At 32.7% G+C, this 25129-nt stretch overlaps 1 protein-coding gene across 6 annotated transcripts in view; it reads right to left on the bottom strand.

Moving 5' to 3' along the window:
• Positions 1 to 25129, bottom strand: part of KIF21A (kinesin family member 21A) — a 160071-nt gene that overhangs the window by 23334 nt on the left and 111608 nt on the right. For 4 of the 6 annotated variants that reach the window (XM_031940477.1, XM_031940478.1, XM_031940482.1 and 1 more), the window contains 6 exons: positions 18812 to 18913; positions 16704 to 16869; positions 16192 to 16212; positions 5144 to 5204; positions 2343 to 2397; positions 1499 to 1713 (listed from right to left, as the gene is read on the bottom strand). In XM_031940477.1, the coding sequence (XP_031796337.1) occupies positions 1499 to 1713; positions 2343 to 2397; positions 5144 to 5204; positions 16192 to 16212; positions 16704 to 16869; positions 18812 to 18913 (620 nt within the window). The remainder of the gene's footprint in view (positions 1 to 1498; positions 1714 to 2342; positions 2398 to 5143; positions 5205 to 16191; positions 16213 to 16703; positions 16870 to 18811; positions 18914 to 25129) is intronic. The other 2 variants (XM_031940479.1, XM_031940480.1) reach the window with 1 other exon arrangement.

The following is a 25129-nucleotide window of genomic DNA, read 5'->3' as shown; positions in this document are numbered from 1 at the left end:
GCAAGGGTGAATGTTGAAAATGATCTATGCATTTATTTAAAAAAAAAAAAAAAGCAAAATCAGTCAATCAATCAATCTGATTTTCCCAAATAGAAAAGGTATAGCATAGAAATTTGGTATATTTTTAAAAAGTTATTTTACTTTGAACAATAAGCAATTTCAGTCATTTTGACTAAAACTTCACTACAATATTAGAAAAAATATATACAAATTAATATTTAAGAAGATTTAACTACATTGAACAAGGAAGCATATCCAAGATGATTGTTTCTTCCATGATCAATAAAACCCATGATGAAGGGTAAATGATAAAAACTACAAAAAAGCAAAAAAGATGATATTACCTGAATCTGGATTCCAGGCCATAGTCTTGGAGTCTTGAGGCTCCAAAAGTTTCTATTCATCTGATAGACTAACCATTGAAACATTCACTCTACTCTTTTCAGCAAATTTTATCGTGAAAGTATTAAAACGTTCAGTTGTATCAATTAGCAATTTCTAACAGCAACTGCAGTTATTTATGCCACTTCAAGCACATGCAAGAAATATCTGCCATCATTAAAATAAAATCTAAACTGAAAAGATCAGAAACATTTGAAGAAAATAAAGATTAGAGTAAAAGAATAGATATTTGAGTGGGTGAAGTGTGTTAATTGCTTTATCAGCAACTTTCAAATCTGATGCAGTGTGTATATATACATATATATATAAATATGTACAGATCAATATTTTTAATATGTTTTAATACAGCCATGCTATTGAATTCACAAATTATTTGGTAAATTGTGTGTGTTAGTATGAAAGATGTAAAAAGAAATCTGAACTAGAAAATAGCTAATAAAATTATTAAATTGATCCCCAAAAGAAAATAAATTTTAGGCAGAACTATCTCTCAGTTGTACATTTATATGCAATGAAAAAGTGTGTGCCAAAATGGCATATGAAAAGACTTTGAAGGTGTAGAACTGGACTACATAGTGATAAGGATGGAGACTACAGGTCCAACTTCTGATGCTTCAAGGAAAACATTTTCTCATGGGAAATGCTTAAATGCAACAAATTTAATTCAGTGAAGGATTAATATAATTTTTAAAATTATGTATTCAAAAATGTTACGAAGAAATCAGTAAACATCGTGTTCAGGTTCTGAAAATGAGAGCATTTGCAATTGGTGTAATATAATTTAGAATTTATGTGTATGCAACTGCCCCTAAAAAAAACCACCCCTACAACTTTTTATCTAAAAGATCACCCCTAAAATTTAGATACAAGGCAACTTTAATTATGAAAAGAAAATTCACCCAGAAAGACCCTAAATTCCACATAAACTTTTAAAGTATGAAAAAAAAATTTTTAACACTATTTAGGAATGCATACTTATTGGTCTAAAAATTATAGATCTTACAAATTTTTTAAAAAAGGTTTACACTACCATATATTTGCCACATGCATATAAAAAGCCAAAAGACAGAAAGTTAGTTCAGCTGGCCAGACTTACATGCTGCCTATCTTAGAAGGTAAGCCAGACGGGGGAATGAGCTCTTTTTCCCTAGCAGAAGTACCACTTGTCTCTGTGTTCATTCCAATCTCTTGCCCTTCTGCAACAGGTGTAAGAGGGCCAGACAAGAGAGCATCTCCTGTACTAGTGTCTGAAGCTAGTTCACTGCTATCTGCATAGAGCAATTCCATTTGAGTTGTGGTCCTCCTTCGTGCCTAATACCCAAAAGGGGGAAAAAGCAGTTAGAAGCAAACTATTATTCAAAAGATTAAGAAATATTTTAAACTTACATTTTCATTTTAAATTTTATATATAATATATATATATATATTATATAAAAAAGTATACACTAGGATGTCCTAAGAGAAAATGACTAGCTAGAGTTGGGCTCAGAAAGTGAATAAATAAAAATTTTAAATCTGCCACTTAATTAAAGAACCAAAAGTTAAAGCTTGGTTGTTTCCTCTTATAAAAGACCAAATAAATTTATACTGTATTAGAATTGTTTCAAATTATAGAATTATGCTGTCTTTACAGAATTATTATGCCTAACTCATGACAATAGCAAATTAGTTCGGCAAGTGATATACAATAGCAGTTAGTAACAGACTGAATAATTAAACTAGTAGTAAAGTAAGCTACTTTTAAGATTTCTCATGAAATCTACATATTTTTATACACCAATTAATATTAAATCCATTCCAATTCCTTTAGGTGCTAGATTTATGACAACTAGGATGGGTAATTTAAACATGTGGAGAAAAGGCACAGATGGGACAATGAAAGTAAAGTAAAAGTGAAAGTAAAAATTCGCATTTTTCCTATTATCTTTATTTCACCTTACCTTGTTTTTTGGCTTAATTTCACCACAAAGCTTCATGAGGTCTGAAGATAGTGAGCTATAGGCAAATAAATCATTGGAAGAATGCTTAAAAACTCTATTCTACAAACATTTATAGCTAAAAATTCTTAATTTAGACACTTTATCTATTGTTTTGCTAATACCATATTATAATTATTATAGCATAGTAGAAACGCTAAAAACCCATACTAGTGGAGCACAAGCTACTACTAAGGATTTAAGTGGAGTGACCCTTATTAGAATGACTATGTGATTTTTGGCAAGTTACTAAACCCTGTTTACCCTAGTTTCCTCATCCATAAAATGAGCTAGAAAAGAAAAGTGGCTAATAATTCTCCCATCTTTGCCAAGAATACTCCCAAATGGGATCACAAAAAGTCAGACATAACTGAAAAATGACTGAACAACAACGTATGATTTGAAATAATCTTTTCTGAGGACCAGTATATTTAATTATGATCAGGCCTAGGACCAATTGTTAGGCTTTCCATAAATACTGACTTAACTGCTGGTAACTCCAAATGAAAGATCATCAATGAATATATTGACAAAACTAAATCATATCACTCTCAATGTTCTAATGTAAGTGAAACCAGAAGACAAAAGTTAAAGGCAGCCAAAAGGAAGAAGGTCATAAATTCTCCTTAAAGAAGTAAATAAAGGATCATGCAGGGCTAATTTCCTTGTGCATCCAAAGATAAAAAGAAACAACATAATTTTATGGAATATAATTATCATATATGGTGGTGCTCATGACAAGCCTTTAACAAAAAGCCAACTATAAAGACAATTGTAAACTTATAACATCTATCATAGGTAATGAGGAGATACAGAAACTTTAGGAAGATTTTTAAAATATTCTTGAGGTTTTATCAACATATATTACAATTCATTGTAAAGGCAGGTACAGGGAATGATGAATTAAAATATAAAGGAAAATATTTTCAGGATTAGGAGGTCAAAGGCTTATACATGACATTGAATTCTAGTACTCATTTGCCACGGATACTTTCTTCAAAAATTAAGCAGTTACTTAACAGAGATCATTAAACTACTTAATAAAAAAAATGAAATCAACTATATTCTAGCAAAAAGGAAGGACTGGTTACTGTTGTGGCAGGCATTTCTGAATCATATGATATATATTAAGACTACAAACTTGCTATATGTGTCTGTGTATATTCACATAAATACACATATTTATTTATCTGCATATATAAAACATCTGTAGGTATGTCTATGCATATATGTACATATATATGTACATATGTATTTACGTATACATACATAAATACACATTGGAGAAATAAAATAGTAACAATATTTCTTAGGGCCCCTCACATAGCTTTTCCTAAAGTCCTAATAACACAGGCTCCATAAGTTTTTGGGTTGGTTTGTTTGGTTTTTTCCGCTAAGGCAATTGGGATTAAGTGACTTGCCCAGGCTCACACAGCCAGAAGTGGTAAGTGTCTGAGATCACATTAGAACTCAGGTCCCCCTGACTTCAGGGCTGGTGCTCTATCCAAAGAGCCACTTAGCTGCCTCAGCTCCATAAGTTTTAAAAGCAGTGGAATTATCCCTGAGATTTAACTGTCTCCAGAAACTAAGGCTTCAACATTGACATAATTTCCTGGTTAACTGAGCAGAGCAGACTGCAGACCAGCCTGAACAACTTAGAGGCATACAGTTATGTTCATCGGAATCAAAGCTATATCATTGTTGAGTATCTCCTCCATGCTAGGGTTAAGAATACATCCTTTTGTCAATTATCAAATATTCTATAAGTCTCATTTCACTGCAGTTTAGAAGCTGAGCTATCAGGTTGGCCTCGTCAGTCTAGCCTACTATAGAGAGACAATAAGCTGGGCCCAGAACTGAAACTGAGAAACAGAAAAATAGATGGATTTGCATCTGAGAAACTGCACAATATTCTACACTTCTCCCTGAAACAAAAGTTTGTCTTTTAAAAATACAGATGCTTCTGGCTGCAAAAAAAAGAATTAAAGGTATTAGACTGGTGTATGGTGGCTCTGCATATTACCAATAAATAACTGAGCACCAAAAAACTAGCATAAAAGCCAACATCAGAGATAGACGTGGGATGGACATGTTTGGAGAGCCACGCAAAAAACGAATGAATAGTCAAATATTCTCTTGTTATCCATATAAAGTAAAAGAATCCACAGAAAGACCCCAGCACATGGGATGGAATTTCAGGGGGAGGACTTAACAGAAAGGCACCATCACATAAAGAGGGAGGTGAGTGGATTAAGATACACACCACTGAACTGAGGATCCACAACAGTTAGATTTAAAATTCATTAAAATACTGAAAATGTTTCCAGTTCTAGATAACAATCATTTGGTTAAATAGTTTTAAGTAGTTTTAAGTAGTTTTCTACTCTACTGAAATTTAACATAGCTCATGTAATTGTAAAAAAGTTATAAAACAAATCGAATAATGTATTTAATGTATAGTAATATATTTTTAAAAAGCTGAGGAAACCATTTAATCTGACTCGGTTTCTTTCTTTATAAAAGGAGATGCCAAAGTGGTATTTTCTGAAGTACAGGTTTGACTTGTTTAGACAAGTCACTCCCTTGATTAAGAATGCTCAGTGGATAAAACTGCATTGAACATAAAATACAAATTCCTTTGGTTTAGCATTTAACCCAATAGTTGTGAGGATAAAATAATATAATATTTGCAAAGTACTTGACAAACCTTAAAGTATTATGTAAATGCTATTACCATCATTCTCATTATAAAATTTTTTTTTTACCTTCCCTCTACTCCTGGGCTGTTCAAAGGTGCCTCTTCATCAGTACTATCTTCTACATTCTCTAAAAAAAATTTCCAAAATAAAAAAAATTAGATATTATAATTTAAATCATAGCCCATAAACCAGTTATTAAGAGTTTGATTATGTTTTTTTCCTGTTCTGATGACTAAATGGAATAAAACATCAAAGAAAATTATTTAAGAAGTACTTCTTCACTAGATCTTTTTTCTAAAATGAACAAAAGATGAATCAAAAAACGGTAAATAGGAAGGGTAATTCCTTCCAGAGTTTGACATATTAAGAGGAGAATCAATACTAGAGATTTGTGAACAAATATATACTTTGGTTTTTGGACCAATTTCTCAGAAAACTCTAATATATGATTTTATATATATATCAATACTAGAAATGAGCAAACATATAAATTGTGTAATTGTACTACAAAACAAAACCATGTTTAACTCATACTAATTAAAACAAGCTCACAAAATTAAAAAGTCTGTATTTTTATAATTCATATACTAACTGATTCACAAGTATATGAAAAATAAAAACAGATTTGCATGCAACAGATGTTAGCAGTTACATAAACTTTTCCAAAATAAACGTAACTCTGGCCATTTCAGATCAATGCCACAGATGAATAAATTCTAAAATGGACAAATACAATAGAGCCAGGAAAATAAAAGGGCCACTCTGCCTTATTATTTTAAGAAGTAGGGTAGCAAGGAGGCAAAGGGGATAGAGTATTTGGAATGGACTTAGGAAGGCTCATTTTACTGAGTTCAAATTTGGCCTCAAATATTTCATTAGCTGTGTGAGTCTGATTAAGTCACTTCACCCTGTTTGCCTCAGTGCCTCATCTGTAAAATAAGCAGAAGAAGGAAATGGTCAACCACCTCCAGTATCATTGCTAAGAAAACCTCACATTGCATCAGAAAGTGTCTGACATGACTCAAAGGACTGTTTTAAACAGTTTTAAAAACTTGTTGCCAATTCATTTTGTATGTCTTCAAAGAAGTATCACTGGGGAAATGATCGACCATCACTTCTCCAACATTATTTACATGTGCATCACTCTTTTTAGTCACAGAGCCATAATTGTGGTTCACCTCCTCAACATCTACAATAAGTTTTTAAATGGCTTTCATACCTCTACTATTTTAATCAATCATCTATAAAGGTACCAAAGTGATATTTTCTGAAGAACAGGTCTAAACAAGTCTCTCTCTTGATGAAGAAAGCCCAGGGGATAAAACTGCATTGAGGATAAAATTGGAACTCCCTTGGTTTAGCATTTAAAATACTTTACAGTCTGGCTCCAAGCCACTCTAGCCCTAGTTCACATTATTCCTTGTCACATACTCTACATTCCAGACAAACTAGCCTACATGCTCTCCACGTCTCTGTACACGCTATCCATAAGCCTAAAATATAATTTCTCACTTCTATTATTTTTAATATTTTTTGTCTTTATCATTAAGAACTTGACAAACATCAAAGAACATGAACATTTTCCCCAAAGAACAAAGTGAACTGCATATATGGCTTGGAAGGTTTTATATTTCAAATTTAACATGTTAATTCTGATGACCTACTTCTCTGTTTCCTTCTAAACTTCCTTAGGATCTCTTCTGTGTATTTTTTAAATTGCTCCAACATTTCTAAAACATTATTACTTTCCTATAAATCCCCCCCCTTTACTCTTATACCCTGAAAGAAGAGTAAGAAAAAAATATATTATTCATTTGTTTGGCACCTCCAATCAAATTTTCTGCCAAAAGATAGGAATCACAGATAATCATCAGTCTTAAGCTTTGATCACAGATATTAAGAATTTAGAAGTATTGTTTTACAGTGCTGAATCTTGAGTCCATAACCTCTCAATCAGGAGTAATGTTTCCATATACTTTTATCATTTGTCCTCTGAAATTATCAGTCACTGATCAGTCTTTAAATATTTCAGAGTTTTTTGGCATTGTAATGTTGATATGATGGTATAAATTGTTCTGGTTCTGTCCATTTTGCTTGAGCCCATCCAAGTTTTCTCAGGTTTCTCTAAAACACATGGCTTTTATATTAGAACTTCTTATTTTATATGAGGACCATTTGGCAGACTTCTATGTGATGAGAAATTACCCTCAGATATGGGGAAAGGAGCTATAGAGGGAAATAGGAAAGGGGCCCATGAAGCCCTGAGGAAGGATATGTGGAGGCCAAAGATAAGACATACGGTCCTAGGACTGAGTACATATGGCCAGAAGGCAGATACGAGGGGTGTGGGTAGAGCATAGAAAAGGGGAAAGTTCAAATCAAGCCCCCAATCCAGTTCTGGCATGGTGATGGTGGTCTCCCGGCAGGGTCATTCTTCTGTTTTCACTTGAAGGACTTTTTTGTTTCCATTTTTGGGGGGAGGAGAAGAGGAGGGTGAGAGCTAGGAAATCAAATAGGTCCAAGACAAAGGGCAAGAGTAGATAAAGTACAGTATGTACAGTGAAGTAAACAGAGGTATTTTTAGGGAATAAGAATTTTTTTCATAATTTTTATATAAAAATGAATTTGTATAACGTTTATTTACATAAGTGAGAACTATTCATATTCTTATAGTACAATAATACTATGCTGGCATACAATTTGTTCAGGTATTTTATTAGTGATGGACATACAGTTTGATTCCAGTTCTTTGCCACAATAAAATGTTCCGTTTTAAACATTTTTTTGTACATGTAGGCCTTTGCCCTTTATTTGATTTCTTCAGTAACTAAGTCTAGAAGTGTATTGCTAGTCAAAAAGCAAATGACATTGTAGTGATACATTTAATTTGCTTGCCACAAAGCGGGATCAGGTTAAAGCTCTGCCAGGAATGGAATGTGGCTCTCCTTTTCCATCATTTTGCATTTTGTCATCTTTATTTACTTGATGAACATGGGCTAGAATCTCAGAGCCGTTTTAATTTTCATTTCTTATACAGTGTGATTCATAGAAATTTTTCATACACTTATTGACAGATTGGCTTTTTTCTGGAATACTATATCTTTATATAATTTCATTCATATCTAGCAGAAATTGCTCTTATCTATTTATGGCAGTTCCATAATGAAAATTATGGAATATCACATTTGTGATGTCAGTCCTTTATCAGAAAAATTTACTGTAAAAAATTTTCGCAGTTCATTTTTTTCCTTATAATTTTAACTGCATTAATTCTGTTTCTGTAGAAATTCCATGTAATCAAAATTTTTTATTTTAACTCTTGTAATCCCTAATTCCTGTCTTATCAAGAATCTTCTCCTATTCATACCTATGAAAGGTATCTCCTTCCATTTTCCTCTAATTATAAAAACTATTATTATTGGCTGTATTAATTTTGGAGCTTATTCATTCAATAAACATTTGTTAAGTATCTGTTATGTGCCAGGTGCTAAGTGTTTATTGTTAAATATATTGCAAATTTAATCTAACCCTAATTTTGACAGACTTCTTTCCAATTTTTCTAAAAGCTCTCACGATTAGTATGTCCTTACTCCAAATGAAAATTTTTAAAATGTTGTTGCAATTCCTTTATTAAATATTTTATTATTTTTCAACATAATTCTTCATTAGGAGTATAACTGATTTCTCATTTTCTTTCTCTGTTTTCTTTCTCCCTGGATTAAGTATCAAGATTATATTTGTCTCACAGAAGAAGTATGGTAGAATTTCTATTTTCTCCAATTTTTTTTCTTATTTTTTGTTTTAATGTTTTTATTTTCCCTACTTACATGCAAAACAATGTTTTACATTTGTTTCCAAAACTGTGAGTTTCAGATTCTCCCTCTTTCTTCCCCAGTCCCCCCAAAAAAAACCTCAAGAAAAAAGGAGTATGTTTCAGTCTGTATTCAAACACAATCAGTTCTTTCTCTGGGTATGGATGGCATTTTTTCATTATAAATCTTTCAAGTAGTCTTGGATCATTGTATTCCTGAGAATACATTCTCAGTTGATCATCCCACAACTTTGCTCTTACTATGTACAGCACATTCATTTTGCTTGAGCACATGGAGATGTTTTCTAGGTTTTTCTGATAGCATCCTATTCATTATTTCTTATAAAATAATAACATTCTATTATAATCATATATTACAATTTATTCAGCCATTCCCCAATGGTTGGGCATCACCTCAATTTCCAATTCTTTGCTTCAAGAAAAGAGCTGCTATATAAATATTTTTATACATATAAGTTCTTTTCCTTTTATTTCTTTTTAAATCTCTTTTGGATTTATGCCTAGTGGTTTATATCTTTTGACCATTTATCAATTGAGGAATAGCTTTTTTAAAATATAAATTTGACTCTGTTCCCTATACATTTGAAAAATGTCTTCGTAAGAGAAGCTTGCTTCAAAATTCTTGTCATAATTACCACTGCTAATTGTATTTTCTGTTTATCTCTTTCTTTTCACCCTGTACCTCAAGTTTTTTGCTTCTGACTCTCCCCTAATATGCCCTCTCTTCTACTACCACCCCCCTTCCCTTTCCCATATTCCATTTCCCTCCTTTCCTGCAGGATATGATAGATTTTATAACTATATTGAATGTGCGTACTATTTCCTAGATGGCAGGCAGTCTCATACATGTTAAACATGTTAAAGTATATCTTAGATACAATATACCCCATCCATTTTAAAAAGCTTTTTTTGGCCTCTTTTATGACAAGATAATTTACACTATTCCACCTCTCCTTTTCCCTTTTTCCCCAGGACATTCCTTTCTCACTCCTTAACATTTTGTTTAGATATTATCTCTTCATATTCAACCCACACCTGTGTCCACTGTCTAGATATACTCCTAACTGCCATAATAATAAAAGTTCTTATGAGTTTTAAGTATCATTTTCCCATATAGAAATATAAACATTGTTAGGTCAATTATGATTTCCCTTTCCTGATTATCCCTTTATGCTTCTCCCGAGTCCTGTATTTGAAAATCAGTTTCTATTCAGCTCAGGTCTTTTCCTCACAAATGCTTGAAAGTCCTCAATTTCATGGAATATCCAGCTTTTCCCCTGAAGGATTATACTCACTTTAGCTGGGTAGATGATTCTTGGTTGTAATCCTAACTCCATTGCTCTCCAGAATATCATATGCCAATGCTTCTGATACATTAATGTAGAAACTGATAAATCTGACTGTGGCTCCTCTTGAATTATTTCTTTCTGGATGCCTGCAATATTTCCTCCTTGACCTAGAAGTTCCAGAATTTGGCTATAATATTCCTAGGAGTTTTCATATTGGGATCTCTTTCAGGAGTTGATTAGTGGATTCTTTCAGTTTCTATTTTACCTTCTAGTTTTAGAATATTAAGAGAGTTTTTCCTTCATAATTTCATACAGGATGATGTCCAGGCTCTTCTTTTGATGATGGCTTTCAGAAACCAATAATTTTAAAATTATCTCTTCTCAATCTATTTTCCAGGTCGGGTTGTTTTTCCAATGAGATATTTCACATTGTTTTCTGTTTTTTCATTCTTTTCTATTATATCTTGATTTCTCATAAAGTCATTAGCTTCCATTTCCTCAATTTTAATTTTTAAGGAATTTGTTTTCCTCAGTGAGGTTTTGTACCTTCTTTCCCATTTGGCCAATTTTGCTTTTTAAAGCATTCTTCTCATTAGCTTTTTGGTTTTCTTTTGTACCACTTTCAATTCTCTTCCCAATTTTTCCTCTTTGATTTTCAAATTCCCTTTTGAGTTCTCCCATGGTGTGAGACCAATGATTACTTTTCTTTTTTCTAGGTCTTGGATTAGGAACTTTGACTTAGTTATCATTTTCTGAATGTGTATTTTTGTCACCATAGTAGCTTTCTGTGGTCAGAATGTTATTTTGTTGCCTGCTCATTTTCCTACTCTACCGCTCTGCTTTTAACTCTGTAAAAAAGCAGGGCTCTGTTTCCAGGGTAAAGGGTGCAACGTTCCAAGGGGTTTCATGCAGCTGTTTTCAGAGATCCTTCTTGACCTGTAACATGAGTTAGCCCTGCTACCCAGATCTGAGTATAGCCAAAACAGGAGTCCTGCCACAGTGGCGGTAAAAAAGTGCCACAGTCCTGCCACAGTGTCCCTGCAGTCTCTGTCTAATTAGCTATTCTAGCCCCTCCACCTAAGGGCTGAGGTCTCTGGAAGTCTCCACTGCTGGTCTCCGCTGCAGGAGCTTGTTGCTGCCCCAGCCTTTGTTGAGTCAGTGGCACTTAAAGCCTGATCTTGGTTTGCTGGGCCTTCTCTCACTTCCCAGAACATCAAACCTTCCCATCCAAGTAGTCTTTGGTGGGCTGAATTCTGCCACAGGTTTAGAGGCTTCACCACCTGTACCTGGTTTCCTGGAGCGCAGATTGTGCCAGCATGGCCTGTGCCATGATTGTACCAAAGATCCTTCCTGCCAACCTAGCAAGCCATCTGTGGCTGGAAAAAGCATCCATGGCTGCTCCATCTTTTTTTTTTGTGGGTTCTGATATTCTAAATTATTATCATTATTTAAAGGTACTTGAACCGGTTCTGGGGAGAACTCAAGCAAGTCCCTGCCTTCACTTCACCATCTTGGCTCTGCCTCTCAATCTTTTCTTATTTTTTTCAAACAATTTATTTAATATTAGAATTAACTTTTTAAAATGTTTGATAGAATTTACTTATAAATCCAATCTATTATAAATAATCCTACCATTCCTACTCTTTTAGCAGTTCATTTGTAGTTTGTTCAATGTCATTTTCTTAACTTGGGTCATTTATTCTTCTATTTCTCGTGCTGCTATTCTGGATTGTTAAAAAAAAAAAAAAGTAAAATTTATCCTTCTCATTTAAGTTCTCACAGTTTTTTTTAATGTGTAATTGAGCAAAATAGTTTTAATAATTTCCTATTTCCTCTTTATCGGGAATTCTTTTTGTCAGGGTATTGTCAGAAATGTATTTTTCTCCCTGTAAAAAAGATTAGCTAATGGTTTATAAATTTTACTATTTATTCAAAAATTGGATTCTACTGTTATTAGCTGACAAATTCAATGTTTTCTTAATCAATTTACTGTCTTTTGATTTTCAGGATAAGTATTTTTTGTTCTGCTGGTTTCTAAAGCAATTATAATTTTTTACATTTTATTTAGTTATATAATAAATTTAGTTATTAATTCCCAGTTTATTTGTAAATTTAATACATTTTTGTTAACAATTTTATTTATTTTTTTGAGGTAAGGTTGTTTTTATAAATAATTTTGTTCTTTTTCCATATTTATTATCTTTTTTTATGAAAATTTTCCTTTAAGGATTGTTTTTATTGTATTATAAAAGCTTTGAAATATCATGTCATTGCTTTCATTTACTTTGATTAAAATATTTATTGTTGGTATTTCATCTTTTGATCCAAAAATTCTTTAGGATTAAAATTATTTAGTTTCTTTTAAAAGTCTGAATTGTCTTCTCAAATACTTCATTGAGGATTGATCACAATTTTTGTTATCAAGTTAGTAAGGCATTTAATATTTCTCCTTTTCTGCCTATGATTGAGGCTATATAATCCAAATACATGGTCAATTTTTGTTGTGATGTTATACATAGCTGAGAAATCTGGAGTTCTTCTGAAATATTTACAGGAAACTGTCATGGAATGTCAGGCGCCTTCACAACCTTTTAGATTGCCATCTTAACCAGAAGTCTTATCAATTCTACCTTGAAGAATTTCTAGCTTGCTTCAAGGTTCAGCTCAAGTGCTGGAAATATTTTTGTGATCCTATCAATTGCTTGTAATGTAATAAGTACTTATCTTCTGATAGGCAGTAAGATTTAGCAAATAGAGGTTTGGTCTAAATCAAAAAGAGCAAGGCTCCATTTTCCTCTTAATCATATGCTGACTGATATTAAAGATGCAGAATGAGGGATATATTTTTTGATATGACTAACGTAGGAATTTGTTTTATCTTTCTTTGTATATTTGTTATAAGGGTTTTTTTTTTTTAATGGGGGAAGGGATAGATGAGAGAAAAAAAAATAAAATGGTTAATTAAAAAAAATTTAAATAACAGAAAATAATTTTTACAGAGAAGGTACCAAGGGAAGGGAATTGCTCACTGAGAGAACTAGGCATAAATGAAATCACAAACCTAGAACAATTCAATGCTTTGTATTGGTTCATGAGTACACATGTTATTTTGCTCCAATAGAATTGAAGCTGCTTGAGAACAATTCTCTTTTTGTCTTTGCATTCCCAATACCTCATACAGTTATAGAACAGTACTATATTTTAAACACTTAATAATCCTATAGTATGTTGTTCAAAGAAACACATTTGATACGAAGATTTCATAGAGAATTAAATTAAGAAGCTAGAACAAAATTGAGCATGTTTCAGCTCAAGTTAAAAAAGCATAATTAACAAATATTTTAAGACAAGGCAACATTAAAAATAAACTTAATTACAAGAGATTCTCAGAAAGAATTACATGTTGCTGAAAAGATATTATTCATTATTCAAAGGATTATGAATCGATACAAATGATAAATATCTGTGCACCAAATGGTACAGCAACTAAATTCTTAAATGAGTTATAGCAATAGATACTAAACATTGAGAGTAACCTCAATTAACTTTTGGATCTAGATAAAGCTAACTAAATAAATAAGAAATAAATTAAGTACTTGAAATTTAAGAGAAGTATATAATAGACTTCTGGAGATTACTCAATGTGAAAAAAATTGGTATACCCAATTCCCAGCTGTGTTTGACACCTTTACAAAAAAGTGGCCTTAAAATTTCACAAATTAATGCAGAAGAGAATATATATATAAAATATCTTTTATGCACTATAATATGATTTTTAAAAATCTTATTTAATAAAGATCTATTAAAGAAAGAATTAAAACTAATTGTAGAATCCATAATTAATCATAAAGAATGAGTGGTCAAAAGATATTTTCATTAAAGATAAGATGACAATGAGATTCCCCAAATTTGGAGGATTTAGAAAAGATAGTCTTGAGTAAAAAATTTATATTTCTTAACATTTCCACCAATAAAAGAAATAGATCACTAATTAGTTGTGATTAATACAATTTAAAAAACCTAAAAAATCAGCAATTTAAAAACCCCTTGTTAATAGGGAAATTTTGAAGAATAAGGAAGAAAATTTTGCCTTAAAAACTATTACTTTAACATCCTGATACAACTCTTAAATCTATAATCTAAAAAAAAAATCAAAGAAAGATAAATGAGTCATGGACTCAATGGACAAAAATATTTGTTGCAGCATTTTTTGCATTAACAAAGATGGGCAAATTTGAAATAGCAATTGTAGCAAATGGAGAATGGCTTTACAAATTATGATATATCAGTAAGATAGAATATTATTATGCTGTAAGAAATGATGAAGGGGATGATCTAAGAAAAATGATACAAAAAGGAGTACAATCAAAAGAATTTACACAATAACACTAAAATTATAAAGTTAAACAACTCTGAAAGACTTAGGGATGAGCACTGATCAATATTGTGATCGATCATGATTCCAGAGAATTCAATATTTTGCCTATTTCAGGAGACAGAGGTGATGGACTTAGAGTGAAGACTAAAACCAATTTTTGGACATATCCAAATAGGAATTTGTTTTGCTTGACTACACATGTTTGTAACAAGGATTTTAATTTTGTTTTTCTGCTTTCTCAATGGGGAGAGCAATGCAGGAAAGGGCAGCAGGATTAGGAAAAGATGAATTTTTGTTGATGGAAAAAAATTTAATTTTTTAAAAGAAATGAATAAAAAGTCTTTGGAATGCTGTAAAAAGAATAATATATAGTTTCAATCATCATCTTAAAATTACATACATACATATATGTAAGTATGTAGCCTGGACCTGAGATTTCAGTGGTATAAACAATATAACCAACAAGGAAACTTTCTCTGTGATGGTTATTCAGCACCTGCTAGGTGGTGGAGTTTTAACAGGGCACTAAAGGATTAAAATCCCAAAGTCCTATAGCCAGGTTACACCAGGGTTTAAAATTTAAACTTGGGTCTTCACCAATTCTAAGGCTGGCTCTATCTATTATGTCACCACACACAGACATACAGACATAAACACAATTATTGAGAAATTGAATTGCATCATCTAAACGTTCCCAATATATCATTTAAATAGTCCAAATGCAAACTTATAATGACTATTTAATCTACATGACTTCAACAACATTTTCCATTTAATTTTTCAGTTGTGCTTCTCTATCCTATGAGACTTTTAAGAGATTTTAGTTACTTCTTAAATTTTCAAAGTCAAGGTTTATTCTATAAAAGTAATAAAAATATTTCAAAAGAACCCTTCAAATTTTACCTTGCAGATGAAATTTAGCTAATACCTCTGGGTATTCTGATGCAAAATCAAATATAGAAAAGTTGAATTTCCTAATATTATGTGTAGAATTACTCTTCTTAAACTGACAAAAAATAAAATTCCACATATAAGCCATGGCAGCAGTTTGAAATGCATGCTTTTCTTAATTTTGTGATTATAAAAACACAAACATCTTAGTATACAACATTGACATGCCAGTATATAAAGTCTATCTTAAAGAATACCAGGTTGATTAATAACAACACAATATGCAAATTCACAAAGGGCTTGGGATCCAAAATAAGTTATTTTATAATGTTAAACAAAGAATAGAAGTTAATAGATACATCTTTAACACTGACTATATATCTCTATATATCTCTCAGTTGAAAAGAGAACATGAGAAGTAATATACTATCTAGATTTTACCAAATCAAAGGTTCTATAAAAGTTCAGAAAATAGATAATTAATGAGAGCATATTTCTTGCTTTACCTTTAGGTGGTTAAGTGATAAATTGAAACACTAAACAAGTTTTGAATTATGGGGAAAAGTAACTCTGTGATGAGTATTTGACAAAAACAGTACATGCAAAAGCAATTGACTATTAAAAAAAAAAAACAACAACAACACTAAGATGCACCACAGTTAGTGGACATGAATAATTAGTAATTCATGCAGCCATAAGGTACACAAAAAGCTAACATACTTACCTACTGATATGCTATCTAGATCTGTGTAAACAACAGTAAAAAGGAAACAAAAAGCAACACTCCAATCAAAACAGATCCAACTTCAAAAATTCCCACATAAAATAAGATTATGTTCTGTTTAACTTTAGGAGAAGTAGAATAGATGCCATAGCAACACAATTTCATCTTTTGAAATATATATAAAAAAGCAAGTAATAAAAATAGTTTAATGTCTTAAGTCTTAAGGACATTCAAGAAGTTTATTTGGATTTTAAAAATCACAACATTGAAAAAAGGCTCAAAGGGGTTAAATATATTTTGTAAGTGATCTTTTTTTTTTTTTTTTTTTTTTACTGTTCTGTTCTATCTTCAAAAAAGTCCCTACATCCAAATTAAAGATAGAATAATTTTCAGAAGCATAAGTGAATACAGCATCTATTCACAAAAGTAATAGAAAAAATATCTAGCATAGCAGGCAGTATTAGCTAAAAAAAATCATGCATTTTATTAAACTAAAATGTAAACAAAATTACCTTGTAAAGCATGTCCTAGTAAAGCATCTAGCTCAGGATTTAATTCTGCTTTCTCTTTCAACATATGGAATAAAAGCTGATTTTGAGTGGCACTAGTTATTTCTGTTTGCTTAAGTCGACCTTCAAGAACTTTAATTTGAGCCTCTTTCTGGGCTGCTTGGAGACCCTGAAATATTACCAAAAATAAACATTTTAAAACAGTGTCTCTCAAAATATGAACAAAACATATATTCTCATATGCCTTCATAATTGAAGGAAATGGATCGAGATCCAAAACTCACCATGGGAAAAAGTGATATGAAACAGAGGAAAATTTAACACAAATTATCTATGATAATATTTTTTATTCACTGAGGAGTAAAAGGATTTTTACTGTGATTCTTCCAATCACAGACTGCAAATTAAAATGAAACTGATTATTTTCTTTCCTCTTTGATTTCTTAATGCATATCTAAAAATTAATATTAAGCCAAAGCAAGAATGCTGGGATTTTTTAGACTTCAGGGCTTTTATCTTTGCTTAGTGAAAAAGGTAAATTGTTTAGCACCTTTATCTTTCAACACTTTTAGGATAATAAAAGACAAGTAGTGAAAAATAAACAACAAAAGTGATTTTGCTACTTTTAACTCAAAAAGAATACATTACAAATTAAGATCTAATGTGGAGAAAACTGCTATGTTTCATATGGAAAGCAGGTAGGTAGTTTCAATTAAAAGAAGATTAGATAAGATTTTAAATCAAGTAGTTCAACTCCTCATTCAACATAGGCATTCCTTATGGAACACCCCTAAAAAGGTAAGCACATGGACTGTGTGAATGTCTAATTCTTGCTATAAAGACAAAGATAACTGGGAAATGTAGTCATACTTCATACAACACTTACCAAAACAATGTTTTATTCATAGTAACATCATTAAAATATAGAATTCTAGAGTTAGAAGACACCTCAGATTCCTTACCTACAACATGATATTATAAACAAGACCTAGTTTAATCTTCCATTTGATTCAGTAGATCACATCCAGGGGATTGGTGGAACAATGGATAGAGAGTTGGACCTAAAGTCAGGAGGACCCGAGTTCAAATCTGACCTCAGGCACTTACTAGCTGTGTGACACTCAGCACATTTCACTGTTTGCTTTCCTCATCTGAAAAATAAGCTGGACAATTGAAAAGGGCTTGAATCAGACAACCAAGCACTTAAGGCTAATTACCCTGTTGGACAATGACTCTATTAGCATATGTTTGGAGTTGCTCTTCTCTCAGTTAATGCTGGCTAAATGGGGTTAAGAGAACTGTAAGTAAGGATTAGGGGGTGGAGTGAGAGAGGTGAGAGATTCACTTTGCAGCAGGACCAGGAGAAGGGAGGTTGGTGGCCAGCTTGTGGCAGTTTGTCGCCTTCACTTCTCCCCCTGAAGACCAAGGACTTTTGCTTATCCTGACTCTGGCTGATCCTGAGGCCTCCAGGGATCTAGCCCGAACTTTACAGAAAATAAAATGGCAAATTATCCCAATTTCTTTAACAAGGAAACTTCAAATAGGGTCACAAAGCATCAGATAAAACAACTACATCTAAGCCCAATGATGTGAGAGTCATTCTTGATTTGCTAAATAGTCAAGGGGTCAGAACACTATGGAGTTGTAAAGACAAAAAGTTTATGAAAAATTTAGAGGCTTTAATCAACCACAATTCCAGAGAACTCATGATAAAATATTACCCATATCCTGATAGAAAGGGATGTACTAAGAATTCAAATTAAGACATCTTGGGGGGACATTGTTATATGGGAATCTATTTTGCTTGATGATATGGATTTGTAATGGGATTTTGTTTCTCTTGCTTTCTCAATGTGGGGGAGGAAAGGAGGGAACACAGTGTACTAAGGAGAAGAAAAAAGAAAAGGTGGATCATCATGAAAATAAAATTTAATTTTGAAAAATCAGTTTGACATATACATGTAATATAAACACATTTTCACAGAACCAATGAATATTATTTGCTATGACAAATGTGCTTTATGTAGAACTGGGCTAGAACTGACTAAAACATTTCAAGAGAATATAAATATTTCATATGATATTTAGTGTATCCACTACAATATATTTACCTTATTAATGCCCATTGACAGAAAATGGTCTAGAAGATACCGAGCTTCTGTAAGAGTACAAGCATTTATCACTGCTGTAATATCCAGTGTCTCTCCTTCTTCCTGAAGCAAAAGCAAAATTGGATCATTAATTTAAGCGAAATGAATTAACAACTATATATTGAATATTCACAAAGTGTTTTAATATCTAATCCGACAGATGTGAATATTTTTTACTTTCATTTTACCAAAGACATGTGTAACTGAAAAAATAAATGGGTCAGTCAGTTAGTAAAAACAATGGAGTCCAAATTCTACTTTGACAACCATAATACATAAAAACAAACAAAAAACACAAAAGAAAAGCTTCCAAACTATTTGGGTAAATCTTTTGTAGAAGGTTTATAATAAAACATGGGGGGAAAAATCACAATGGATGAGAAAATATAGGATGATAATCTCCTTAAGTGGAAGAAGTACCTCTACTGAAGAAGTTAAGTATTGACAATCTGAAAAATGCATAAAATATAGTTTCTGCCTTAAACATGTTTATAATATATTAGGAAGAAAAGATACAGATACATATGTGAAAAGAGAATTAATATAAAGCAGTATGAGTGTCATATGAATCATAAGTCAAAAAGAAAAACCACTTTGGAATGGTTTATCAAAAAAGAACAGAATCCCAAAGTCTGAAGGAGCCATACAGCCATCTATTCTAAGTCCTCCCAAAGGTATGAATCAGTGGTATTCAAAAAAACCCCCAAAAACTAACATTTATATGGTGTTTTCCTCACAGTAGGAAAATTGTTTCTTCTCTTTTAAAAATGAGAAGGCTGGAGTTTTAAGTAAGAGAAGGAAAGCTTGAGCTTGCCTTTAACAACTGAGAAGTGTTCCAGAAGGAGCAGGTGGAAGAGAGTATTCCAAGAAAGAAAGAACACATAATTAAAACCACTTAGGAAAGAAAGTACATTCTCAGAGGTGAGGGGGGGAGGAATAATAAATATATCAATTTGGCTAGAATGAAAGGCATATGTAGAAGAGTAATAGGAAATAAAGTTAAAATAAAAATAAAATAAATAAAATAAAAGTTAAAGAAGTAGGTAAAAATTGTGTTGAATTTTTGTTCCCATTTCAAGATTATTTAGAATAATAAAGAGATATGGAACAAAAGCCCCAAACCCTTAAGAGTGTCTCTATTATAAGTAAATAACATTTTAAAATAAATGATAAACTAGATAGATAAATAAAGTAAAAGTATGAATATGAGTTTAAGAAATATATGTCAATGGTAGAGAAAAAGTAGGAACTTTCCTGAGCTCTCCCAAATTACCCTCCAAACTACCTTAAAAATAAAACTTTAAAATACCAACTCATAACAAATTCTGGAGTAGCTAAACTAAAATGGGTGAGTTAAACAACTCAGAAAGTCATCAGGAAAGGTCTGCCTCAGTGAGGTGAGAGTGAAGCACCAGACTTCTCATGGCAAGCTAGCAGCCAGGTCCAAATCACATGCACAAGCAAGCAGTGAGGTGTGAGGCCCCTGTATAAGCTTGCCAGTAGCAGGCCCCAACAAGAACTAGCCAGCTGCAGGCCTTGGGAAGGAGTGAAACAGGAGCAGCGGGCTCTGGAACTCTTAGAAAACAGATGGCAAGCTGTTTGATAACTGGTCAGAAAGAAATTACAAGCAATCCTTTGCTAGTACTGGAGTTCAGGAGTCAGTTGAATAGCCCATCAGTAGTTCTGCAGAGCAACTGCAGCATGTAACTGCAGGGGAGGGGGAACGCTGGTCACAGTTCCAGGTCACAAAAGAGTGCTTGGGATGGCTCACAGACCACAGCACAGGCCACAGGTGACATACCTCTCCTTAGTTCATACCATCTTAAAAGAACTGAAAAATTACAGACCATATGCTTTTCCCCACCCAAGTACCACAGCACAAAAAATCTGAAGTTTGCGACAGTGTCTCCTCCACATCAGAAGCATAAAAAAGGTCAACAGGAAAGAGAAACAACAGGAAAAAGAAACAACAAAAAGAGAAATCATAAGGGATTCAATAGGGTTAAACTGTTTACATTTCTACTTACAAATATGATACTTCAAACTCCTAAGAACTTTATCATTATTGGAGCAGCTAGAAAGAATATACAGAGATCATGGGTGTGAGTTGACTGATGAGATGATATCTAAAAATATAAAATTAAGGAGTGAGGAAGAAGGATGCACTAGGGAAAGAGGAAGGGATAAAATAAATAAAAGTATCTTGCATAAATGAAGCATGATAGATCTTTTAAAAGTGGAGAGGATAAGATGACAGGAAAAAATAATGAACATGTTGGAGGGGATGCGGGAAAACTGGGACTGGGACTGAAGCAATAGTTGGTGGAGTTGTGAACGAATCCAACCATTCTAGAGAGCAATGTGGAATTTTGCCCAAAAAGTTATCAAACTGTGCATAACCCTTTGATCCAGCAGTGTTATTACTGGGCTTATACCCCAAAGAGATACTAAAGAAGGGAAAGGGACCTGTATGTGCCAAAATGTTTGTGGCAGCCCTGTTTGTAGTGATTTTCCAGTGAAACTGGAAAATGAATGGATGCCCATCAATGGGAGAATGATTGGGTAAATTGTGGCCTATGAATGTTATAGAATATTATTGTTCTATAAGAAATGACCAACAGAATGAATACAGAGAGGACTGGCGGGACTTACATGAACTGATGCTAAGTGAAATGAGCAGAATCAGGAGATCATTATACATTTCAACAACGATACTGTATGAGGATGTATTCTGAAGGAAGTGGATGTCTTTGACAAAGAGAAGATCTAACTCAGTTTCAATTGATCAGTGATGGACAGAAGCAGCTACACCCAAAAAAGAACACTGGGAAATGAATGTAAACTGTTTGCATTTTTGTTTTTCTTCCTGGGTTATTTTTGCCTTCTGAATCCAATTCTTCCCATGCAACAAGAGAACTGTTCGATTCTGCACACATATATTGTATCTAGGATATATTGTGACATATTTAACATGTACAGTACTGCTTGCCATCTCGGGAAGAGGGTGGAGGGAGAGAGGGGAAAAATCAGAACAGAAGTGAGTGAAAGGGATAATGTTGTAAAAAATTACCCTGGCATGGGTTCTGTCAATAAAAAGTTATAATTATGAAAAAAAATTTTAAAAAAAAAAAGTGGAGGGGAAACTAGAACGAGATGGAGGGCCAAATAGCAGTTCAGACTGACTGAGGGATACAGAAAACAGAAACAAGTGAAGGGACAGGGGGAAATACGGAGAAGGATAAATAAGGAAAAAAATTATAAAGAGTACTATACAGTTAGTAAACATAACTGTGGGGGGAATCATAGCAAGATTCTCTGATAAATAGAGGAGTAAGTCAAACTTATAAGAATACAAATCATTCTCCAACTGACAAATGGTGAAAAACAGTTTCATTTGAAGAAATCAATGCTATCTATAGTCTTATAAAAAGTGCTCTAAATCCTTACTGATTAGAGAAATGCAAATGAAAACTACTTAGGTATCACCTCACATCTAACAGATTGATTAATATGATAGAAAAGGAAAATAACAAATGTTGGAGGGGGTGTGGGAAAATTGGGAAACTAAAAGTGGTGAAGTTGTGAGCTAATCCAGCTATTTAGAATTATACCTAAGGGCTATAAAACTCTGCAAAAGTTTTGACCTAGCAAACTAGGTTTGTATCCCAAAGATATTTTTAAAAGGGGAAAAAAAGAGAAAGGACTTCATTATACAAAAATATAGTAGCTTTTTTTTCTATAGATAAAGAATTGGAAATTGAAGATATGCCCAATAATTGGCTAAATAAGAAGTGAATTTATTTGTACTATTAAAAATGATGAGCAGGTTTCCTGAAAAGACTTACATACATTAATGCACAGTGAAGTGAGAAGAACCAGGAAAACAGTGTACACAACAATAGCAATATTCTATAATGATTAATTATGAATTACTTAGCTATTCTTAACAATGATCCAAGACAATTATGACGAAAAATTCTATGTGCCTCCAGAGAAAAAGCTGATGGAATTTGAAAGCAGATCAAAGTATATTATTTTTCACTTTCTTTACTTTTTAAAATTTTGTTTGAGGGGTTCTGTTTTCTTTCACAACATGGAAATAAGTTTGGTATAACTGCATATGTATAATATATAAAATTATTTGACTTCTCAGGGAAAGGGAACAGGAGGGAGAAAATTAGTATCACAATTTTTAAAAAGGAATGATTAAAATTGTTTTCATATGTAATTAAAAAAAATGAAAAATTAAAAAAAAGTACTACATGCATGGAGAGAAAGCATGGCCAGCCATAGAGTCAAGTTTCTCTCTTAGGCCACAAATGATGTTGAAGACTTTATGGAACAGAAAGCTTGAACATTATGATAAATGTGTTCATGAGACTAATACGTGGCTCAAATAGCAAGGAGAAATTACACAGATTGCACTGGGGTATTGTCCAAGGCTTGCCCCAAGTTGGTCAGCAACAGTTTTCAAGAAGAAAGACAAAGGCTCAGAGGGAAAACAAACTGTGGCAGAGGCAGCCCAGGGCAAGAACACTCAGGGTCTCAGTGTAGCCAGTGTCATGAACTATCCCAGATTGACAAATAGAATATAAACTCTATAGATAGGGAACTTTCCCCTATCTACAAATCCCAGAAGCTGAGGGAATGCCTTCTTTTGCCTTCCATTTTTTCTATGCTCTTTCTCCTTCCCTTCAAAGAAATTTAAAACTTATTATGGGCCAGAACCCTTGTTCTTGAAACAGGGATTTTTACAAGGTGTCAAGTTGGTGGAATTGATAAGACAATAGTTAACTAGTTTAGCATAGTGCTTAATAATTCTCTAATTCAGTACATGTACTTAGTACTTACTAGTTCTACAAGATTCACATCTATGATAAAGTAATTAAAATAGAGCATATAAGCTGGGACAGACTCAGAGACTTTCATCTCACACCTTCACGGTGGCTGACCTCCTGCTCCTCTCACTGAGACCAAGCCCTGTCTGAAAGGCTCTCCAGAAAGCTGGCCCAGGCCCCAGGAAAGGAAACTAGATTGTGAAGAAGATAATAAAGGACTTTAACACCTGGCTATTCTTGTGGTGATTACTCAAATGAATGGAAGGCTGCCCTAGAGACCTCTAGAAAAGCAACTGAGAACACAACAAAATCCAAAGTGTTCTGTTTTGCCGGTAAGTTATTTTTCCACGGTTTCAATGATGTTTTTGTTAAGTCTGCAGCTTTATGTGGAGTGTGAAATGAATTTGCCAGACATCTATTAGTTACATTATCATATTTCATCATGTATCATGGTGATCTGTCTACATCTTCCCTTTATTAAAATATTAGTTTCCTAAGGATATGGACTTTATATATTGACTTCATCTTTGCATTCCTGGTCTCAACCAGGAATATACATAGCAGGTACTTAATACTGTTAAATTGCTTAAACTAGTTACAAACTTCAAAGCAGCCCAAACAATGATTTATTATTTCTTGAAGCACCTACTTTTAAAAGATATTTTTATATAATTAGCTTATATAGTTAAAAATCAAGTAAAACGAACAAACTACACTAAATAGATTTCATATTCTCCACAGTGGTGAACAACGTGTTTTACAAAATAGGCCCTTAATAAATGTGTTGAATTGAATATAATTTCACAGGAGAGGGTGAGAGGAGAAATAAGTACTTAACAATGAGGAAAAAAGAAAAGATAAAATTTTATGAGCATCATACAGAAGAACAATAAAGACTTCTGATACCATTATGGTGGGTGATCTCCCCAAAATCACCCAAATTTTCCTCCAAACAACTTTACAACAATCCCTCAGATTAAAATTTTAGAGTTAAGAAGCACTCTAAGACAAGTTGGAGTCTATCTCATTGGAGTAAGAAGGAAGTTCAGTCATGCCCTATCCCAGGAAGCCTGCAGGAAGCAAAAAAAATCTAACCATAGAAAATTGTGACAAGTAAGATCAAGGCACAAATTTAAAGAATGAAAATAGTATCAAAATGATTATATACAATGCCCCAAGGAGAAAGGTAAATTGGTCTGAAACCCAAAAGGACATTCCAAAAGAGCAAGGATTTTTAAAAGCAAAAGAGAAATGCAGAAGAAAAAACTGGTGGAAAAAAAAAAAAAAGGCAAAAGAAAATCATGAAAAATGAGTCAATAACTTTTGAAGAAAACAACTCCTTAAAAAATAGAATTGGCCACATGGAAAAGGAGGTACAAAAATTCACTAAGGAAATTAATTACTTAAAAACTGGAATTGGCCAAATGGAAAAAAAAAAAAA

This window comes from Sarcophilus harrisii, chromosome 5 (assembly GCF_902635505.1).
Source record: "Sarcophilus harrisii chromosome 5, mSarHar1.11, whole genome shotgun sequence".
NCBI classification, from domain to species: domain Eukaryota; kingdom Metazoa; phylum Chordata; class Mammalia; order Dasyuromorphia; family Dasyuridae; genus Sarcophilus; species Sarcophilus harrisii.
This window is presented reverse-complemented; position numbering and strand designations above follow the sequence as displayed.